This window comes from Pantherophis guttatus, chromosome 2 (genome assembly GCF_059756535.1).
Source record: "Pantherophis guttatus breed Tessera chromosome 2, ASM5975653v1, whole genome shotgun sequence".
In the NCBI taxonomy this organism is placed as follows: domain Eukaryota; kingdom Metazoa; phylum Chordata; class Lepidosauria; order Squamata; family Colubridae; genus Pantherophis; species Pantherophis guttatus.
This window is the reverse complement of record NC_142064.1, coordinates 59492947-59514903: the sequence shown is the minus strand read 5'-3', so window position 1 is coordinate 59514903 and position 21957 is coordinate 59492947. Positions and strand designations below refer to the sequence as shown.

At 35.4% G+C, this 21957-nt stretch overlaps 1 protein-coding gene across 14 annotated transcripts in view; it reads right to left on the bottom strand.

Annotated features, from left to right (window-relative positions):
• SEMA4D (semaphorin 4D) overlaps positions 1–21957 on the bottom strand; it is a 105499-nt gene that overhangs the window by 8341 nt on the left and 75201 nt on the right. For 10 of the 14 annotated variants that reach the window (XM_034410036.3, XM_034410039.3, XM_034410042.3 and 7 more), the window contains 10 exons: positions 17552–17930; positions 15002–15147; positions 13407–13469; positions 10909–11007; positions 7553–7646; positions 6794–6907; positions 5971–6122; positions 3959–4134; positions 3715–3871; positions 1281–1503 (listed from right to left, as the gene is read on the bottom strand). In XM_034410036.3, coding sequence (XP_034265927.1) covers positions 1281–1503; positions 3715–3871; positions 3959–4134; positions 5971–6122; positions 6794–6907; positions 7553–7646; positions 10909–11007; positions 13407–13469; positions 15002–15147; positions 17552–17699 — 1372 coding nt within the window. In that variant the 5' untranslated portion in view covers positions 17700–17930. Of the gene's footprint in view, positions 1–1280; positions 1504–3714; positions 3872–3958; positions 4135–5970; positions 6123–6793; positions 6908–7552; positions 7647–10908; positions 11008–13406; positions 13470–15001; positions 15148–17551; positions 17931–21629; positions 21759–21957 lie in introns of all 14 variants that reach the window. The other 4 variants (XM_060690579.2, XM_087886029.1, XM_087886033.1 and 1 more) reach the window with 1 other exon arrangement.

The window sequence follows — 21957 nt, the reverse complement described above, 5'->3', positions numbered from 1 at the left end:
GCCTGCTTCAGCAGTTTTACCTCTGATCCAATTTTTACCTCACCTTTTATCTCCATTCTGTTGATTTTAATTTTAGATAAACTGCAGTGATTTATGTATGCACCTCTTGAAAGTAGAATGGATTATATAACATATCCCACACCTCTACCAAATGAACATGCAACACTATACAGGTAGTCTTTGACTTACAGACATAATTGAGTCAAAAAATTCTGTTGCTAAGTGAGACAATTGTTAAGTGACCTTTGGTCTCATTTTACGACCTTTCTTGCCACAATTGATAAATGAATCACTGCACTTTGTAAGTTAGTAACATGGTTGTTAAATTAATCTAGGTGCAACATTGACTTTGCTTATCAGAAGATCACGAAAGCTGATCACATGACCCTGGGACACTGCAACCATCATAAATATGAGTCAGCTACCAACTGTCCAAATTTTGATCACGTGACCATGGGGATGATGCAGTGGTAATAAGTGTGAAAAACAGTCATAAATCACTTTTTCCAGTACTGTTATAACTTTGAATGATCATTAAAGAGACTGTTGTAAATTGAGGACTACCTGTAGTATCAGCAGCTACTGCATTTCCCAGAAACACCCAGATAAAAATAAAAAATTATCCAGTGAAAGTTGACAATGACACAACCAGGACATTTCGTAATAATTCCCAGACTGAAAAGATAATCTCTCTTTTACTTAATTGCTGAATTTCAGTTAAGGACTTCAAAGACACAAGGAACAACTTCTGAAGATGCATACAAGTAAGTCCTTGACTTACGGCCACGATGGAGGCTGGAATTTAAATCTTAAATTGTTGCAGCCATAAGTCAAGGCATCACCTGAGAGAACTTGATTTTACAATTAAAATGTGTTTATTAATCAAATCCAGCACATCCAATGGGCAGCTTTTGCTATTTTCTACTGAAAAATGCCATACATTGTGGTTACACCGATACGGAATACTGCAATCAGTCAAAAAATTAAGCTGGTTGCCAGGCGCCTGAAATGCAATCACATGACCAAGAGCGCAATTGTAATTTCAAGGACTGAGTTGTAAGTAGCTTTTAAAAAATCCATAGTGACTTTTAATGGTCATTAAACAACTAGTCATAAGTCATAAGAGAACGATGCAAGGAAGCACTTTTAATTAAACTTGGGGCCACTTTTCTCACACTTTCAGTATACTGAAACTCACAACACTGGATTGGCCTATTCAACTTCACTGAAAAGCCACCTCATCTTAAAACAATGTGGTCTTGAAACCATGGAAAACTCACCTGTCCCGATAAACATGACATCATATAACGTGTCATTCAATGCACGGACTTGGTCTACCACAATCTGGGTATACTTCACATCACGCTTGATCAATCTGGGTCTGTCTCCTATCGGGGTCACAGAATCATCCATCAAAGGATGGTCTTTGACAAACTGTAAGGTTTTGTCAGGTAAGTTGAGCGTACTCTTGAAATTTTCTGCTTTGGCCTCCTTGTTTATACACTGTTCCATGAAAAATAAACATAAAGAAACAATATAAACAATATGATTAATGAACACTTAAAAAGGAATAATACAGGCAGTCCTCAACTTACAATAGTTCCTTTAGTGACGGTTCAAAGTTACAATGGCACTGAAAAAAGTGATTTAGGACCATTTTTCACACTTACAACTTTTGTAGCCTCCCTGTGATCATGTGATTGAAATTCAGATACTTGGCAAGTGGTTCATATTTATGACCATTGCTGTGTCCCAAAGTCTTGTGATCCCTTTTTGTGACCTTCTGACAAGCAAAGTCAGTGGGGAAGCCGGATTCACTTAACAACTGGGTTACTTACTTATCAACTGCAGTGAGTCACTTAACAACTGTGGGCAAGAAAGATTGTAAAATAGGGCCAAAACTCACTTAACGTATGTCTCATTTAACAACAGACATTTTGGGTTCCATTGTGGTTATATGTCGAGGACTACCTGTACAAGCTTTAAAATAAAGTCTCTATTGCAAAAATTATCTAGCTGTATGAAGTAATTTCTGTATTTTTTCAAAAGATTTCAAAGACATCTCAAGACTTTTCAAACTGGATGAAATTAACTTCAACAATGGGGAAATTATCTCATGTGCCTTTTAATTCTCTTAAAAGATAGTCTTTGGAAATGAAATAGCACATTAGGAATCTTTAACATATAAAGTTATTATAACGATAGCAATAGCACTTAGACCGCTCCATAGTGCTATACAGTACTCTCTGAGCAGTTTACAAAAGTCAGCACGTTGATCCCAACAATCTGGGTCCTCATTTTACTGACCTCAGAAGGATGGAAGGCTGAGTCAACCTTAAGCCCATCAGGATGGAACTCCAGACTGTGGACAGACTTTGCTTACAATACCACATCCTAACCACTCTGCCAACAGGGCTCTTATAACATATGATCAGATAAAAATGAAATTTATCATGCTTTTTAATGGTTTGTGCCATTTTCTTTTGCAATGTACGCCACATAGAGTTACACCATCTGAGCTGGACAGTTATATAAATGTTCTAAGCAAATCAAATAGATAAGCATATTATGGCTACCATATTTTTCGGAGTATAAGATGCACCGGAGTATAAGACGCAGCTTAGTTTTTGGGGAGGAAAATGGGGGGGGGGAAATCTGCCTACCAGGTATTCATCTGGCTAGCATCCTTAGTCTGGTCAGCTTCAGCACATTAGTTTGCTGGTTTTTTATCCCCTGCTTGGGGATAAAAAACAGTTTCTAAGGCACAGCTGAGAGGAAGCAGCAATGAGAAAAGCAGGCAAAGCACGGGAAGATCGCTCCACTCGCTAGCGCCTCGTTAGTGCCCTGTTAAAGCTTTGAAAAAGCTACATTTGGAGTATAAGACGCACCCAAATTTTCAGTCTCTTTTAGGGGAGAAAAAGGTGTGTCTTATACTCCAAAAATACGGTAGTTATTAACATCAGACAAGCAAACCTAATATATACATTATAATAATCTTAAACTAGCTAAATTGAGGAGTTCTTGGTGCTCTCTGAGCTTGACAGTTTTCTTGTAGAGAATCCATTACCCAAATAGGTTACATCATCAGTACTAGGTTGAAAATAACCAAGCTCAAAGAGCACCAAGGACCTCTCATTTCAGTCTTGAGCTACAAATATTCTCCTTTATTGGTACTTCTTAATTAAGCCAAGGAGGCAAAGGATATCCCTATCACTTAAGACTAACCTAATAAATGGTTAGAAGTTATTATAGTGTTAAGACCAAGATTATGGTTCTCTTAAAATTCTCCCCTGTGGTCTTCAGGGATACAATTTAGCACTTATTGATGATATTATTCCTGTTGTTTAAATAAAGATGAAACTTGCAGCAGTCCACTTGCTTTTATCTACCTTGTCAAGAGGTGTAAGAAACAACTCACTTATTCAGACTGGTGCTACCCTGTTTCCCTCAAAATAAGACATCCCCTGATAATAAGCCCAATCGGGCCTTTGAGTGCATGGCAATAAGGCCAAGCGCTTATTCCAGGGTTCAAAAAAATATAAGACAGGGTCTTATTTTCGGGGAAACACGGTACTATTGTTTGGGGATTATCACTATTAAAGTTAGATGCCATCACAAGTGCATCTAACATTGAATAAAAATCGTCCTTACAATTGTTTTTTAGAAATCAAGGTGAGGGAACAGTAGTCAGTTTGCAAGTTATCCAGAACTTACTGCTCCAGGACGTGGCTTAGGAATCTCTCCATTGTATCGCAACCATTTTGTATGGGATTGTTCAACTGTGGTGCTTTGCATGTACTTTCCTTTGGCAAAAACATCTTCCACTGTAGAAATATTGTAGGCACATACTGCTGAGAGACCCACATTATTCCTTAAAAAAAAAAAGATGGAAACTTATTCAACTTTTTACATTCCTGTGGTAACAAATGGGCCTCTAAAACAAAAAGCTATTACTTACAACTGAGGAGTAAAAACCCCATAAATCACTGGTTCTTTTAAATTTGAAGTCTTTAGGATAAAAATATCATTGACAATGTTGAAAAATAAATTTTTCTCTGGGATTGAACAAAATAACCGAGCCTTGAGGTAGGTAGTCCATTTTTTTTGTAAGGTTCGATGTCCTCCTTGGTCCCCCTTGAAAGAAAGAAAAAAGCTTTTTCATTGTCCAAGATCAATATTTAAAAAAAAACAGTTTTGCACTGTTAAAGCATCAGTACATATAAAAATATGAATTTTGCCAAGCCACTTTTACATTTTAAGCACTTATTTAAAAAGTGCCAAACACTTAGGAAAAGTTCCAACTTTAAAATATCCATATTCAAACTTAACTACAATATGGAGGTGTCAATGGTCTGTCTGGAGGTTAAAACAATTCTGGAGAATATCTTCACCCAAGTTTCAACATGATATTAATAGTCAGAATGGGATATTTGAGAAATGTTTTGACTTCAGAACATATTATATACACACACTCACACTCACCATTACAATGAAATTTTTCAAATAAATTAATAATGAATTTTAAGCCAGAGATTCTGAAGGAGAAATGTGTAACACTGAAAGAATTATAATTTAAAATATCCTGGTCTCCGGCCTTTGCTGCGACCACACTTTTTAAAAAAGTAGACATCTTTTCCTAAGTACCACCAGCAATGCAAAGGATATGCATATTTTCATGCATGTATGTGTGTGCCTTCAATATATTGTTGACTCCCAATGACTGCCTCAACTAGTCCTTGGAGTTTTCTTGGCAAGATTACAATTACTATTACCTGCTTCCTAGAGCTGAGAAAGAGCAACTGGCAAAAGGTCACCCAGCTAGCTTTCATGCATAAGGCGGAACTAGAATTCACAGCTTCCCAGTTTCTAAGCCTGGTGCCTTAATCACTACATCAAGCTTGCTCTCATATTTCCCTATCCCCTTCCATATAATTCCATATTAAAAAAATGGGAATCCAGATCATATATTAATTGTGCTACCACTTCAAAGTAATGACAAGCTGTCAGTGGGCAGAGAACCATCATTGCCACACCAAAGCACATTTGGTAAAACTGCTGGGATTTCACAAATCTTGCAGGCTTCAATCAGCTTGAATTGCTTAATTACATGTTGCAAATTAAATGCAGAGCCTAATATTTTACAAACTCCCGCACCCTTCCACCCACAATAAAAGTACAAGGTGACAAGAGCATTAAATGTTCTTTTGGGGGGGGGGGGAAGAATCACATTGTTTCCTGGTAAAAGGAACTTTTTTACTGCATTCACATAAAGAGTGGCAGAAGCACATTAGTTATCAGTAGTTTTTTTCTTGGCACAGAAGGACACATTCCAGTCAAACAAGTTTGATACCTTGATGGCCAAGTGGTCACTATTTCCCAATTCCCTCAGGCTGACAATGACTGATAAGCATATATGTGAGGAGAAATGTGTGATAGTATCATAAAAGCCCTTGGTTTTTCAGGATACCATACCAAGCCTTAGGTCTTCCCAGCCCCCCAATTTAGCAATTCTACTGAGCAATTTTGTTCTCTCAGCAAAAAGGCATACCAAGCATTAATTGTTGAAAGTAATTTGGATTTTTTTTTTTGTTTCCTTCCCATGGAAAACTTTATCGGATGCATGTTATGGCCTTCAAGATGCTGATGAACACAGCTTTTGAAATCCCTCACTATAGGCTCTGGTGACTGGGACTGCCAGGAGTTAGCAACATTTGGCAAGCCATGGAAATTATGGCTGTCTACAAACAGTCCAGTTTAATGTTATAGTGCTCTGTTGGAAGCACAGCAGATCTAATTTAAAGAATGGCAAGTTTGGCTCTTAAGCAGAAAGGACAAACCGACTAACACTGTTGCCCTTGGGGATAGGCTGCAAAGAAAAGGCATGTCTGGACTGACAAAACGAATTCTTGTTTCAACTGGTTCCTTCCTCCATCCCAGAAAGAAATAGAAAATGTTTTCACTATGACCCACCTTACAAACTCTAGCTATCCTTGGAATCATCAGTTTGTTAAGGAATTCATATTCCACTGACACCTCAGTGAAAAAGAAGTACACTTTGTCGTCATCTTCATCAGGGTTTTCTGGATCAGCTCTTATCACATCAGCAAAAATAAAATTTGGTTCTATATAAAGAAAATATAAACAAAATTGACTACCATTTTCTGTAATGGTTCATTGAATACTTTTTATTACTTTCACAAACCTAACAGGAAAAGCTTTGAGACACCACAAATGCTTTTCATGGATTAAACTCAGAGATCAAGATTTACGTGCACAATTGAATGAGTGATTCCAATCTAAATTCCTTGTTTCTCAAAATAAGCGACAAATACATACATAGCTCCCAAAACATGTTTTGATAAAATAACATTGGATGAAACCCAATGAAATATTCTATGGGGAAGAGAGTTGCAGAAACAGTAACTAAATAACAAGTTGAGCAGGTTACTTTCCTCGCTGTTTGCTAGTTGAAAAGTCTCCAGGTCATTCGTAATCAAAACCAAATTGGCTAAATCAAAACCAGCGTCTAAATACTGAAATCAGTATTTGGCATCTCTTTCAAAGATAGATGGAAAATTCAGGAAAAAAGGTTATTTTCTACAGCTGTGGGTTTGAAAGAAACACTGGTTGTTGTTTTTTTAGAAAAAATAGGAAAAATCTACATCAGATAAAATTTGAAGAACATTTGAAGAAGTTTGTTGAAGAATATTTCAGTGTAGTTTTTGTTTTTTTTTTAAATTCAGGGTCATTTTTAAAATTTATCTAGGATCAAACCCCCTCTAAATTTCCTTACCATTAAGCCAAGGAATTGCATATTCTGTCCTTAGTGGATTTTGCAGTGAATTCCTAGAAATAATAGGTTCACTTCCTAAGAAATTGTAAGATGTTGCAGAGTAAAGATCCCCATCTGTAAAACAATAACAAAACAGAATAAAACTAAATGTATTTCCCTTGAAACATTACATGACATGCTATTTTGCTTTCCCATCCTGACTAAATTGCACAAAACTTAAACTGCTTTCTTCCTATCTGTTAAACTCTATATACCATTTCTCTGTTTTTCTTTTTTAAATTACTCTGTATTGCTTTTAAAATAATGACAGAGAAATGGGAGAAACCCACAAAAAATAAAAATACATGCATTGTCAAAGAAAAGGAAAAAACAATGTTTTTTTTAAAGTGGGAAAAAATTAACAAAAAAAAAAATAAAACAGTGCAATCTTTTAAATGTAGATCATTACAATTCTGTATAGTTATTTAATGCAATTATTATTCAATTACATATTTATTTCTAATGTACCTCTTTTCTATTCCTATATAAATTTTGCATTCATTGGTTGAATTCTTTGGTGTACAAGTAGAAGAGAGAGATTATAAAAAATTATGAGGAAAGCAAAATTTAATAAGAACTACTTGTGCCAAATTACCTTTTTTAAAATCAGAAAAATTCCATTCTAAAAAAATAGCTCGAAAGAAACTTTACTACTGCTATAGATATGTATATCTTCTTGATTTTGTTTAAAGAATAAAATTGTTGAAATTATATACTTACCAACCATGACTGATGTATAACTTTGTGCAGGATCAAATGGGCATCTTCCTTTACCATCTTCATTTCTCCCCATAAGCTTAAATGTTGCCAGATTCTACAAAACAGTTTAATTTTTTTTTAATTTTCTATTTGAAATATAAGTAGCTAAATTCGACCTTACAGTTGTGAACATATGGAATACTTCTCAGTTCTACCAATTAAAAGAGCATTGTTTTTATTTAATTATTATATTTCTTTTGAAGTAGTATACACAGTACTTCCTCCTTCCACGGATTTGGTTAAGAGAGGATGATTGGTTCAGAATTATCAATAAGTTTCTAAGCTTGAGAGTACAACTCTAGTTCAATACCTGAGCTGTTATACCACACTGGACCATATTTCTATTCCATCTCCATGATAAGAAAAAAAAAAGATATAGTGGGGAAGGAGGGGGGAGGTTGGAATTTACAAATGGAAGACATCACTTGGAATGCACATAGACACATACAGAGCTATAACATTTCGTTCTTGTTTCAGACACTGGCAAAAGGATGCTGTCATGATTAGTCAATTTATTCAAATATTTTTATTACTGCTAAAGGCCATTCAAATTGGCAAACAACAAAAAACAAAATAAATAAAATGTCAATGGGATTGGAATATACAAAGACCAAACTCATGCCATCATTTTTTAAATCATCTGTTGAAATATTCATAACTGTTTCAACTCATTCCAGACTTCAGTCCATTATCTCCTGGTAAATATCCCAAGACCTAATTTAAATAACAAATGAAATACTACCTTAGATGTTACAATAATATGGGTCTTTCCCTATGCCATCATCTCAACATAAAAGAAAGGAATTTAAATGTATTAAGAAAATCAGCTTTTGGTATCTTAAATGTGCCATTTTTAAAATTTCAGAATAGCTGTAATTATTTTAATGAAACCAAAAGCCTTGTACTTAAAAATGAACAAAATCCAGAACTGTTTAACTTTAGCAGGACTCACATATTTGTATTGTATGAAATAATTGAATCTTATCAACCGTATAACACTGCTATATTAATTAACAAATGAACCAAAATCAAAGTTATGAGTGTGCTCTGAATCGTAAAGTATTTACTTTTGTAATAAATTACCAGTTACTTTCCACTGCATATACAGGAACATGTGTAAGGAGACTGTTTCAAATGAACCACAACTTCAGCTCAGTCTTCTGGCAAAGACCTGGAACTGAATGACATCTCTGCCTCTTCTTCATTCACATTCTACCTTTTCCCTATATAGAAAAGGCAGAATGGGCCAACTCGCCACAGCCAATTTGCCGCAACAACTCCCCGTGGGACAACTCACCATGGGACAATTCAACAATTCAATTTAATTATTTAAAATAATTAAACATTATTTTAATTTTTGTCATTCACATTTTATTTGTCCCTCCTTTGGCATCCTTTCTTTAATGATTCTATTCTGCTATTTCTTTGATATTAGTGCAACTCTTATCCTGCAGCAAGTTGGCTGCAGCAAGTTGTCGTAGAGAGGGAATGCTGCTGCAAACCACTTTTCTCTGTTAATGTTTTTCTGCATTGTCTGGAATTCCGGACCCATAAGACTATAGAGAAATTCCAGTGGTTCTGGACAGTATTTGCTGTAAACAGTTGCCCTCTATTTGTGGATGGTGATCAAAGAGGGGATCACCTCTGTTTGAGAATTCTTGTGTCTGCCCTGTTTTCACAATGTGTTAGAATCTATAATTGTCTGCAATAAACAACAAAGGGTTGAGTCCTCATTTAAAAGCCAAATGAAGAAAAGAGAAAGGTTGCAGTTAGAACAAAATTAAGAGTGGCAAGAGAGGATGTGAGCAAAGATTCAGGAAAGAGCGATATGGACAACTGGGGTATGCAACAGAAATAAAGTTGATATGCTATGGAGATTATTGATTATATTCATTCACATCTCAGGTAGAAATATGCAAAAGTATTTTGCCTAAATATGTAGGAAGCCTTTTATTACTGTAACTTTGTTGCCATCCAAATCAGAAAACCGATTAGCAGTTTGAAATCAATACCATTTATTGATTTGGTTTGTTCTGAAGGTAACAGTGAAATACTACTGGTTTGGGGCGGTTCGCCTGAACTGGTAGTAAAAAAATGCTTTAAAAAAGTTAAAAAAAAAAACTTCTGACAATCAGCTGTGCCATGGATGGTCGGATATTTTTTTTTTTTTTTACTTTTTAAAGCATTTTTTTACTACCTACTGCCCGAACCGGTATTTTTGTGTAACGTGTGATAGTTTGTTTTTGAGCTCTCTGTGACTCTGTGACGTTCCTGCTTGTTGCTGGGGCCATTTTGTGTGAAGTCCAGCTGCTTTTGCACTGTGTGTAAGTCAGTTGTGTAGCTTTTGTGTTATTTTTGTGTAAAGTGTGATAGTTGGTTTTCCCAGTCACATGACCACCAAGCCATTCCTACAGAACCGGTAGAGAAAATTTTTGAATTTCACCACTGGGAAAGAGCTATACAAATTCTTTAATATGCCAAGAAATTAGTATTTTAACTCTTAGGAAATCGGTGGATAAAATTATGATAAAAATTAAGAGCCTTGGTAGTACTAGGGTTTAAGGCACCCTGTTATTAAACTGCTTAAGACCAGCTGCCTGCAATTACTGCAGGGTTCGAATCTCGCCAAGGCTCAAGGTTGACTCAGCCTTCCATCCTTTCTAAGGTAGGTGAAATGAGGACCCAGTTTGTGGGGGCAATAAGCTGACTTTGTATAAATATACAAAAGGATGAAGGCTATTGCTGAGCACATTGTAAGCCGCCCTGAGTCTTCGGAGAAGGGCGGCATATAAATCAAAATAAAAAAAAAAATTAAAAAAAAAAAAGAGAGTGGAAGTGAAAAAAAGCCGGAAAGTCAATACATGATCCAGAATGTTAAAGAATGCTTCTAATAATAAAGAAACCCATTAAAGCAACAAAACTGCAATTTAGAAATGGGAATGACATGGCTTTAAAAAGTTGACATTGTTTTTGAAGTGATGTTAAATAAAGAAAGTTCACAAGAAGAAAAGTTCACAAGAATTTTGTCCTTGAGAACAAAACAAGATCCAAATAAAGAAGAATGATAATATAGAATAAGATGTATGGAAGGCAGACAGGTGTATTTTTGTTAAAAGGAAGGATGTTATTCTGAAGGATTTAGAATTGAAAAATGATTCATTAAAAAATGATTCATAAATCAGAACAAATCTTTATTATCATACATTTTCTAAGAAATTTTAACTGAACTCCAATCATGAAACATGGGGTTTTGCTCTTTACACTACTGAACATAATTTTCCAAGTTATCCCTAAATAAACTTTATTCTCACACTTACCAGATGATCACAGATAGGCTGAAATGCATTTGTTCCACATACATAGAGCAAAGTATCATTCAAATATTGTAAGACACGAACATAGTTAAGGCACTCTGTCTGTAAAACAAAAACAAAAAAATTGACAGGAGAGAAAATAAAGACAATCAATCAAAACCTCAACGTTTTTGAAAAAAACTCCAAATTGATAACACAAATGGCTTTAACTTATGCACACAGGTAAATTTCATCTCAACCATCCTGAGCATCCTGTTTCTATTACAGCTGATTACTAAAAGGATTAGTAACTCTATTGCCTCTTTTCCTCTTTGCTATTCACCTTTTCTTTTGTGCACTGACTTTTTAGACGGTAAAGTCTAAAGGCACAAATGGTTTTTTTGTATTATTCTGTGGCTCTGAGAGCTTTTCAGGATGAAAGAGAGTACAGATTATGCTACTGGGAAAAATAAAAGAGCTAAAAATACTGCATTAGTAACAAACTGCTGCTAGGAACTACAGTTATTAAGATGCTAGAACACTGAGCCAATAACCAATTCAATAAACAATGTTCTCCTAAATAATTTTGTAATAGACTATTAGGATTTCATAAAGTCAGCAAAAATACAATAAAAAAGGAAGACAATTTGTTTCATCAATAATTAGGGCAAATAGCCAATATTAAATATAAGTTTAAGAAGGTTAACCATGGGCTAAAATAATAGCCAATCAAATATAGTAGTTTTAAAAGTTGTTCACTATATTAGCCCATTTTTACGCAAAATTTTTAAACATGGGGCTTTAGTAGGTCTCCCATTGAGGACTGTGAAAGGTAAGCCATCACATTTAGTCCTAAATAAGGTTCTTCATTTGGCAGAAAAAACTACATAGGTAATATCTGGCAAATTCCCATCTGGGGTATGCTATATGAGCTCTAAAGGGGATGAAATACAGCTAATCTCTGTTTGCTTGCTATAGCTAAAACCCTTTCTTTAATAATTCTCATAGCTTGAGTATATTGCATGCCTTGAATATATTGTATACCTGTTGATGTTTAAGTATGCACTACTGATTTCACCATATGTGTGGTGGACCCGGGTACCATAGGACCCGGGTACTTTTGAGACCGACTTCTGCCACCAATAGCCTCCCACCGGCCAGCTCGCTCCCACAGAGAGAGTCTCCTCAGGGTACCATCGGCCAAGTTATGTTGGCTGGTGACACCCAGGGGGAGGGCCTTCTCTGTGGGAGCCCCAGCCCTGTGGAATGAACTTCCCCCGGAAATGCGTAAGATCTCTGACCTCCGGGTATTTCGCTGTGCACTCAAGACCCTGTTGTTCCGCCAGGCCGGGCTATCAACATAATAATTTTAAATTGGGTGTTTTAAATTTCTGGGGTTTTAAATTGAGCCGAATTATTTAATAATTTTGAATTATTTTAATTGATGGTTGTCTTGTGCTTTTAATAGGCTGTACACCGCCCTGAGTCCTTCGTGAGAAGGGCGGTATAGAAATAAAATTATTATTATTATTATCATCATCATCATCATCATCATCATTATTATTATTATTATTATTATTATTATTATTATTTGTAAGTATAGGACAGAAACCTATTGCTTTATTAATTTAATACAGTTTCATATTTTTTTTAGTGAGCTGCCAATCTAAGCGTCATTTCCAACCATGGCATGATGCTTCAAAAAATCAGAATTCAGTTGCCTACTTTCCATCTTTAAAAATCGTTTGAAAGATAATGGAAAATTAACAAATTAACACTGATATCCAACAACCTTTCCACAAGCATTTGTCAAATTGTTTTTTTTTTCTGAAATTCTACATCTATATAAAAACTGCATGAACCTACCAAAGAGATTGCAAAGAGTGAAAAATGATTATTTGATCCTCCTTTCATTTTGAGGCTATTTCCTCAGGCATCCATACTCTCAAAAAGAACCACAGCTTCACAGCATGGAGCTGGGAACATTTCAAGTGAAGGAAGAAAGGAGAGATGCCAAATGATGGATTCCACATTTGTGCTGTTAATCAAAAACTGATGTTAACAGGCAAAGGAGAGAATTTTATCATCCTAGTAGGGGTGGGGTGGGGGGTGGGGGTAGGAAATCACTCCCATTTGGTTCCAAAGCAGCAGTAAAGAAGATGCAAAGCAAATATCTGTTGTTTTTTTCCCCAATAGGTTACCAATCCTTAAACACTAGTGTTTCCAAAGTGTCACAACACAAAGCCAAGCCTGTATATATATTAGAAGGAGAAGACAACAGACAGAAGCAGTAGCTGGTTTAGAAAGTGGCTGTCCTGCTTCTACCACATTTAAATAACACACAGGAGTGTGTATATATCATACGTATATACACAAATAAGGAACTTTTAGCAATATGACTTACCATGGAAAACTCACTCTACTGCAATTTTGATTACAGGGCCACCTAAAATAAAATCATTTCTTCATACCAATGCTGTCTTCAAAGTCAAATGGATATGGGACAAACAACATTTACTCACCTGTTTTGATTTGCCCTTTTCTGCACATTTTGTTTTTTTGTCTTCTGTTACTTTCCAAAACACCTGGAGGGAAACAGAAGAACAAATCAAAAGGCTTTCCTGATGCTATTGCTCTCAGCAATTAACACTAAAGCCAGAAAATAGACAGCATTCCAAGACAAATGTAAATGAAAATTCAAGATTAAATAGGTACACTCTTGACAAAGGACTTTCTCACATATATCCACTGGTGAGATTCAAATAATTTAACAACCTGTTCTCTGCCCTAATGACTGGCTGGGTAGGTGTGACCGGGTGGTCATGTGACTGGGTGGGTGTGGCCACTTTAACATCACTCATTACACCCAGCCCCGCCTCCCAGCCACTCTCTCTTTCCCCAGGCGTTGAGCCTGTAGGCAACATCTCCAGAAATGAAAGGGTTAACCAACCCTCAGTTTCCTGGTGCAAATGCCTCCCCTCCCCCCCCAGTGAAAGGATGGGGAGAGACCAGCAAAGCATTCTGTTCCCATCACCAAGGAAAGAAATACATTGGAGGCTGAGTTTATTAAAAAGCAATATATTGTGTCATAACAGCCAACATTTCACACCTGAGGTGGCAGAGGCAATAAATCCCATTGCCTCCTCAGACGCAATTTACAATTAAAGCCCATTTGCACCCCAAAAATAATAAATAAATAAATAGCAGAAGGAGAATGGTTGACAATACTTCTGTGCAGGCAATTCTGAAAGAGACTAAGCTAAAGCTGGATTAACCCCTTCCCTCCTTCCTTCTCCTCATTCCCATCTTTCTTTCTTTCTTACTTTCTTTCTTTCTTACTTCTCTCTCTCTCTCTCTCTCTCTCTCTCTCTCTCCTTCCTTCCTTCCTTCCTTCCTTCCTTCATTCATTCATTCATTCTTTTTTTGGCAGTTTTTCAGGTCGAAAAATGGCCTGAAAATGGCTGAAAAACAGCCCAGAAAACAGCCAGGAGTGGGGCCAGCCAGTGAAGGAATTATCTGGTTCGCCGAACTGAGCAGAATTTTAAAACCAGTTTGCCGAACTGGCCCAAACTGGCTGAATCCCACCTCTGCATATATCTGCTATTCTGGAGCTATATCAACACCTACTAAGCTTAAGCAACACCAATAAATGGCAGAATTATTACATATTATATATTCTAATCTATACTGAATGAATTTCTGCAGTGATTCATTATACCCTGAAACCTAAAAGGTCCTTCTCCATGCTTGGAGAAATTTCCTCCAGTGAATGGGCAATATAAGCAGCAGGAAAGCAATAATATAAAAGGCTACTGTGAATCAAAGACTCAGCAGCTAGAAAATAGCTGACAAGTTCCACTTAATAAAAGTATCTAGATTGAGTTTTTAAGCTTTTCATAAATTTATGCCAGAATTATTGTGCTAGCAGAATTTCACCAGCAGTGTACTTCTACTCAGAACATCTTTATAATCACAGAAATCTTAATATTGCTCTAAAATGGTACTAGGAAGCAAATGCTACTAAATTCAGTGAGTCTTATCTCTGAGTAAGCATACGTAAGACTGCGTCATTGGTCTCAGGCAGAAAAATCTGAGAACCATAAAACTGTATACCTACCTCTTCCTTTTTTTCCACAATGTTGAATGAATTCAAAGCAAATATAACTTCTCTAGCCCCCACATATAAAGTATCTTTGTCTTCATCTAGTAACAAGGTTGAATAGTTAGATATTTCTGGCTCTTGAAAATGTACCAGATGAACTTCTGTTAATAAACAATGATTTCAGAGCAAATGTTAATTCAAAATGTGGCAATCTTAAGGCAAACATTAATCAAAACAAGAATTTGTTAGATTCTTCATTTTGAGTCATGCAATGTTACATTAAAACAACACAATCTACTAACTAGGATTTAGGGAAAGCTAAGAGGCAAAAATAACTTTGTAAAAATAAATTTGTAGCTCAAAGTTATATGAAGAAACCTGATGTTTGAGATTGGAGCTCTTACTGAAAAGCAAGCAGGAGAATTAGATTTCATTCAAATGGTCCTCATTCAAAAGAGACCAGTTCTTGTGACCTGCAGTGAAAGATTTCACATATCCAATTTTTTAGATTAGTTTTTGTCACTTTACAATAAGTAGAGAAGAACCCTTCACTTAACCGTATATTTTTTTCAAGGACTTGTTATTCACAAGTTTATGATAAGCAGTTTCAATGCTGGAATAAAACCCCAATGGAATAAAAAGGGTCACCTATATTAGATGGAAGATTAATCTAAAAAAATAAAAGTCCAATTTATTTTAGATGGTACAGCTATTCTTTTAAAGAAGTCCGATTTTTGTTGGGGAGACTGATACAAACATTTATCAGATTTAGTTTGCCAATTTTCCTACTCTTTTATTAAAACTTCTTTACAAATAGCTTGAAGAATGAAGAACTTTAATTATCTGTCCTATTGTTGAAACTCTATTCATATTTTGTTGTTTCATTATGTTCCTGAATAGCAATATGAATTGTATTCTGAAAGAATAGGGGAAATGAAAAGTCATAAGTAACAATGAATTGCCTTTCAAGGTTGCCTCCGAAAACACTGAGGAATAACCAAAGGCAAAGATAAAATGGCAGCATATAATGTTGCTTTCTATACACTGTCACAGTTCCAAGTCTTGTTAGAAACTTCTGAATGGAACTTGCATTCCCATTGATTTTATTTTGGTTTTGAGCCAAGTTCTATGGATATATAAATACAATACTGCCTTGTTTCAGCACATTTAACTCCTCCCTTCCACGATGAATGAAAGTATGGTTGAAAATAATTAAGGAAACCTCGATGTGTTCAAACTAGCTGCATTTTTTTTTTTGAAGAAAGCTATTTATCAATTTGATTTGAAAGCAAGGATAAGCAATTTGAAAGAGCTATACAAAAAAAAAACCTGATCCAACATATAGATTTAAGGATATGTTAGTCCAAACCATAAGGAATAGTTGCAGACAATGCAAGAAATGCTATCTTGGATGTAATGAGTTTCAAAGAAATAAAACCTGCATGTAAGGATTTCAAGGTATGGACATACTGAGAGGGAGACTCGGGGGCAGATAAGTACAGCTGGGCACCTCCAAACCATGTTTGGAGCTTAAAGAGGCCACCCAGGTACAGTGTATTTAAAGGAAGAGCAAAGGGCTGAAAATGAAAAGGGTGCTGAGGGACTACAAGAGAAACTGTTGGGGCAGCTTTCCTTGAAGAAACATTGAATAAGCAATTAAACAAGTAGTAAGGACACCAGCTGAGGACTAGGTTGCAGAACCCTTCAGCTTACAAGGTCTTTTAAATAGCAGCTATTTAAGAGGAACTGTTTGCCAATGGACGTAATGTACAAAATGTGTCCCTCTTTGGCTTTGTATTCTATTTAATTCCTTTGAGAACTGCAGTGTGTCGAATAATCTATCAAGTTCTGATTTTTCTTTTCCTTTAGTATGGCTTATGAAGCCAACCCTTGAAGTGGACAACTTAATAATGAAACATTTCCTTGTGAACCAAGTAACGGATTGGACTATCATCATCACTCAAATAGATATCCACCAATTGGGTTACATTTACCAATTAAAATAACTTATCACTTGATGATTTCTCCTTAACCATATAGATTAGCCATATCCATACTGAATTTCTGGGAAGGGAATAAAAATAAAATTCCAGCTCTTATTACATGGAAATTATTTGCATTTAACTCTTGCCATTACATAATGGGAACTCATCATGCTTTATATCTGCTTGCTTCTACACAATCACTGCTTCTCTCTTTTGCAAAAACAGTTATATGAAAATAAGCTCCATGTAGTGAGTTTAGGAATGAAACATTGGTCATTAAGCTACTTGCCCAGCCAAGTTTTCATTCTTTCCTAAATGAACATTATTTCCAGTACTGTGTCTCATCACAAAGAAAAGAAGATTAAATAAGGTACACAAATGACCTAAATTAAATTCCCACTTATTTATGTAACTGTCATATTACAACAGTTTAATATCATCCATTCAGTGTATTATACAGTACTTGCAAGTAAGATTTACCTAGCGTTTTTATTTCCATAAATTGTAAAGGCAGACAAGCAACATAATTAGAATGCATTAAATGCATGTATCATTATCATAATCTGAAACTATTTCTTACCTTTATGTTCCCAGGAGATTCGGGGCATAGGACCTAATGCCACTGACATTCCAAGATATAAACTCATAATCCCATATAGAGCAAGAGCCATGTCAAAGATTTTTGTTTTACAATTGTAGATGGGTAAGTGCAGCAGCAAAATGTTCATTTGGCAGAAAAAATGCCTTTTAACTTAGATAGCTTGTGCAAATATAGAAATTCAATTAAATATGCTGTTGATTTCTTGCCAGGGTGTTTGCAAATGTCTATTATTGGATCACTTCTTCCAACAAACATATATTTGCCACAATGGTGAACAGAAGAAGCTTCCAGAAGGAGTCTCAGTAACTCTTCTGCTTCTTAAGCACATGCTTCTGATTAGTTGGACTGGAATATAAAACTGCAGAAAGAAAAGAAAAGGAAGGAATGAAGTGGGTAAAAGTTTTCACAAATGATTTCCAAACTACTCCGTTCTTTGTAGTATAGCAGAAGGCTGATCTTAAAAAAGGAAAGACTAGTTCATTTTTAAAAATAGGAAATTGACAGTAATATTTTCCATGTGGTCTTGTAAGTTATTAATGAATAGAAGTTCAATATATATAGACACACATTTGCACAGAGGAAAAAGATGTGGTTTAATCTTTTTGAAAAATCCCAAAATAGAATAAACCATATACAGTATACTCACAGATGTTTGAGATACAGGAAGCTTGAGGTATTGCTCTGAATTCTGCACAAATGTATCATGTAATGGTTTCTAAACTACTAAATGTTTCAAATCTATTCACAACAGTCACATTATAGACATTCTCAAGAAATGATTGCCATGGGCTGTTTATGAGTGTAACCAGTTACACAACATCCATAAAAAAAAATGTACAGGTTTGCAAGGACCCAATATTTGATGTAATAATGTCACTTCTCTGATCCAGGATATTGTGGGAAATACACATTATTCCTGAAGCTGGTGCTTTGTGTCACAACATGAAAAGTTTCCATTCTTTAAAAAAAAAAAAAAAAAGTACAGGTAGTCGTCAATTTACAACCATTTGTTTAGCAACCGTCTGAAATTACAATGACGCTGAAAAAAGTGACTTACAACTGGTCCTTGCACCTGCAACTGTTGCAGCATCCCATGGTCACATGATCAAAATTCTGGCACTTGGTAACCTGTATGTATTTTTGATGATTGCAGCATCCTGGAGTCATATGATCACCATTTACGATCTTCCCAGTTGGCTTCTGATAAGCAAAGTCAATGGGCGAAGCCAGATTCACTCAATGACCTCATGATTCTATTAATAACTGCAGATATTTGTTTTAACAACCATGACAAAAAAAAATGGTAAAATTGGGTTGAATCACTTAACAACCAGCTTGTTTAGCAACAGTATTGGTCCCAATAGTTGTTATAAATTGAGGACTACTTGTATGCAAGATTAGAAAACGTGGTGGGCATCAGGAAACATAATGGTGGACAACTTATTATTCTTGGGCTCCATGCTGGGCATACAAGTTAAAATTAAACCTCTGTGTGCTACACGCATATTAAGGGATACTTTTGTGACTACTGTGAGTCAAGGCCCTGCAGTATTAAGATTCTAACTTCATCACATTACTGGGCAGGCTGGGATTAGGTGAGGTAAAAGCAGTGATTGTTTTTATGGGAGGTAAGTCTTGTAATCAAGAAAGACTACCAAGTGAAGTTATTCCACTTTCTACAAGGGTCAATGTTGATCATAAAATATAGATGTGTTAAATACACATGACATCATCTACTGGAAGGCCTACATGCCCCCCCCCCAATTAATTATAACTATGTGTTTTGATATTTCTGTGACCAATCTGTTTTCTACCCAAAGTTGTTTTTATCCATTTCAACAGCATACATGTCATATCATACGTAGAAATAATCTCAGAAAATTTACTGAGAATGCAATTAAACATGTACAGAATTGTTGCCTTAATAAGTTACTCAGTTATAATTATGTTTCTAGGGCAAAAGCATATTCCTCCTTATTTTGTTCTGATTCGTTTTCTTTTATACTTCCATAAAAGGTGACCTAGGAGATGTAACCAGAACAACTAGTAAGTACCGTGGTATTATGCCATATAATGGATATGAGGAGTCACTGAGAGTCAAGTGGCACACAAGTTTAACATTATTACTGTTATTATGATCTCTATTATATCTACTAAAGTTAATATAACTTAGTATATTATACAGTCTACCTAACGGATGCCCAGCCTGACTTGATGCTGATTCTGGAACATCAACTGGAGGGGAAAAAATATCAGAGTTATACCTTCCATAATACATAGGAAAATGATGTCTCCATATTTTTTTCCAAAATGGAACAAAATCTGCAAAGAAAGGCTAAACTCTTTGAGGATAAGACCCAAACTTTATAGAATTTGACACATATTACACTTTGGATAACAATGTATTCAGACCAGTGGAAGGTCCAATTAATCGTTTGCCAGAACAATTTAACCAAATTCTATCTTCTATTCTCTCAGGACCAATAGTATACTGAAGGATACTGCTAATAAGGATAAAAGAAAGGAAGAAGACAGGGACATTGGCATTTTAATATTGTTTACAATTTAACATAGTAAAAAATAACAGTGTAATGAAAGAATAATCTGCAATGCATGAATAAGGAGTAAGTAAAAATTAATAAAACTGAGAAACCATCATGGAATTTGTATTATATATTTAAATTTAATTCTGTGGGGACGCAAACCACAACTACACTGATCTCAGATGCACATTCGGCCATCCGTCCGCTTCTCAACACTGTTCTTCCCTTTTCACAGGCTGTACATCACCAATTTTTGTCATCAACCACAGCTGTGGTCCACACTTAAGACAGCTGGTTTCTTTCTTTTGCCACATGCAATACACAAAACCAGACTGCCTTCCTGCCTTCAAAGAAACAGAGTGTGATGAGTCCCTCCCTCCCTCTTCATTTTCCATGTTGAGGACAGTATTTGTGTGCATGCACATGTGTGTCTCCAAAAGGTTTATTTAATCATGAAAATGGCTTCTTGTGCATTCCTATAACAAGCAAGCCCTACTGATCTGAGGAAATTAATAAAGAAATTTAGGACTGCACTATTCAGCGGCAATACCCTCCTCAGAAGGGGACTTCTGTGGAAGCAAAGTATTCATGACGATGAGGTTAACAAAATCAAGTAGGAGAAGAAGGCTGCTCTTAGGCTCCAGCCTGGCATTCACAAGAAAAATTATCTGTGCCATCAACATTCATTCCAGATATATATTATTCTATATATATACATTTTTTATTAGGCCTTCTAAATATTTATGTAATGTGAACATTTTTCCATAAATAGGATCACTAGCTATAGTGATATAATTGCAGATGGCAGCCAAAAAGCCAAATTAATTTGACACAAAGTTTGAGAAATTAAAATTAAATTCATCTGATTTCACATTGACAAATGTTTCCTCATGTGGTAAAACTTAAAATTTCTGGATTAAGATTTAAAAGAATATCCTGAAACTGCCAGTCAACTACTGAAATATTCTTTGTGGAAAGAAAAACCTTCTCTTTATATTGCTTACAGAAGCAGGCTAAATACAGAAGATATTTACTAGTAGTATTAATCTTTCCAAATACTGAACTTTTATTCAGTGGGTGGGGGGGATTGGAAATTTTAATTTATAAGAAATATTTTACTTTCCATTTTATTGCCAGTTTTCTATCCCTAGAGCTTTGCCTCTTGAAAAAAACAAAAACAAAACAAAGAGGTTCTATGGTCTGAAAACCCCTCTTCAACTTCTCTGTTCCACAAAATTCTCAGAGGTTTTTTTAGAGTTATTTGCTGGCATTGACAAAAAATATTTTGATATACTCCAAAAGTTAATACAGCATAACAGCATATGGCTTTTCAATGCTATCCCTTGCATATCCTACAAATGAGCACAAACCTCAATATATGTTGATGCTTCTCAGATAATCATTATTTTTGTTACATAAGATATGAATTAGATTGCAAACATTTTATTATGCATAACCTAAATTTTTACAGTTCTTTAAAATCATGAGGCAATGCGGAAAGAAGTCCCATTTACCTTATTCACGAAACCAGTAGTTGACGAGTAACTCAATGGCAAATTCCGTTATGAAAATAGCTCATAGACAAATATTTTGTCTGTGTTTTATTTCTGGAGTAGTACCTCTGGGTGAATATGGAAGAAAATCTTAGGACACAAGGAAGAAGATAAAAATTTTAAAAAAATTACTTTTTGAAGAAACTAATTATTAGTTGGAATTAGGACTTCCTCTGAAGTTGATTATAAGCTTTGAATATTATGTTTTAGTTCTAATTCTTCTTTGAAAGATTAAAAATCCTGATCTACTATTTTACTTCCTTTTCTGATAGTTATTTATTTATTTTCA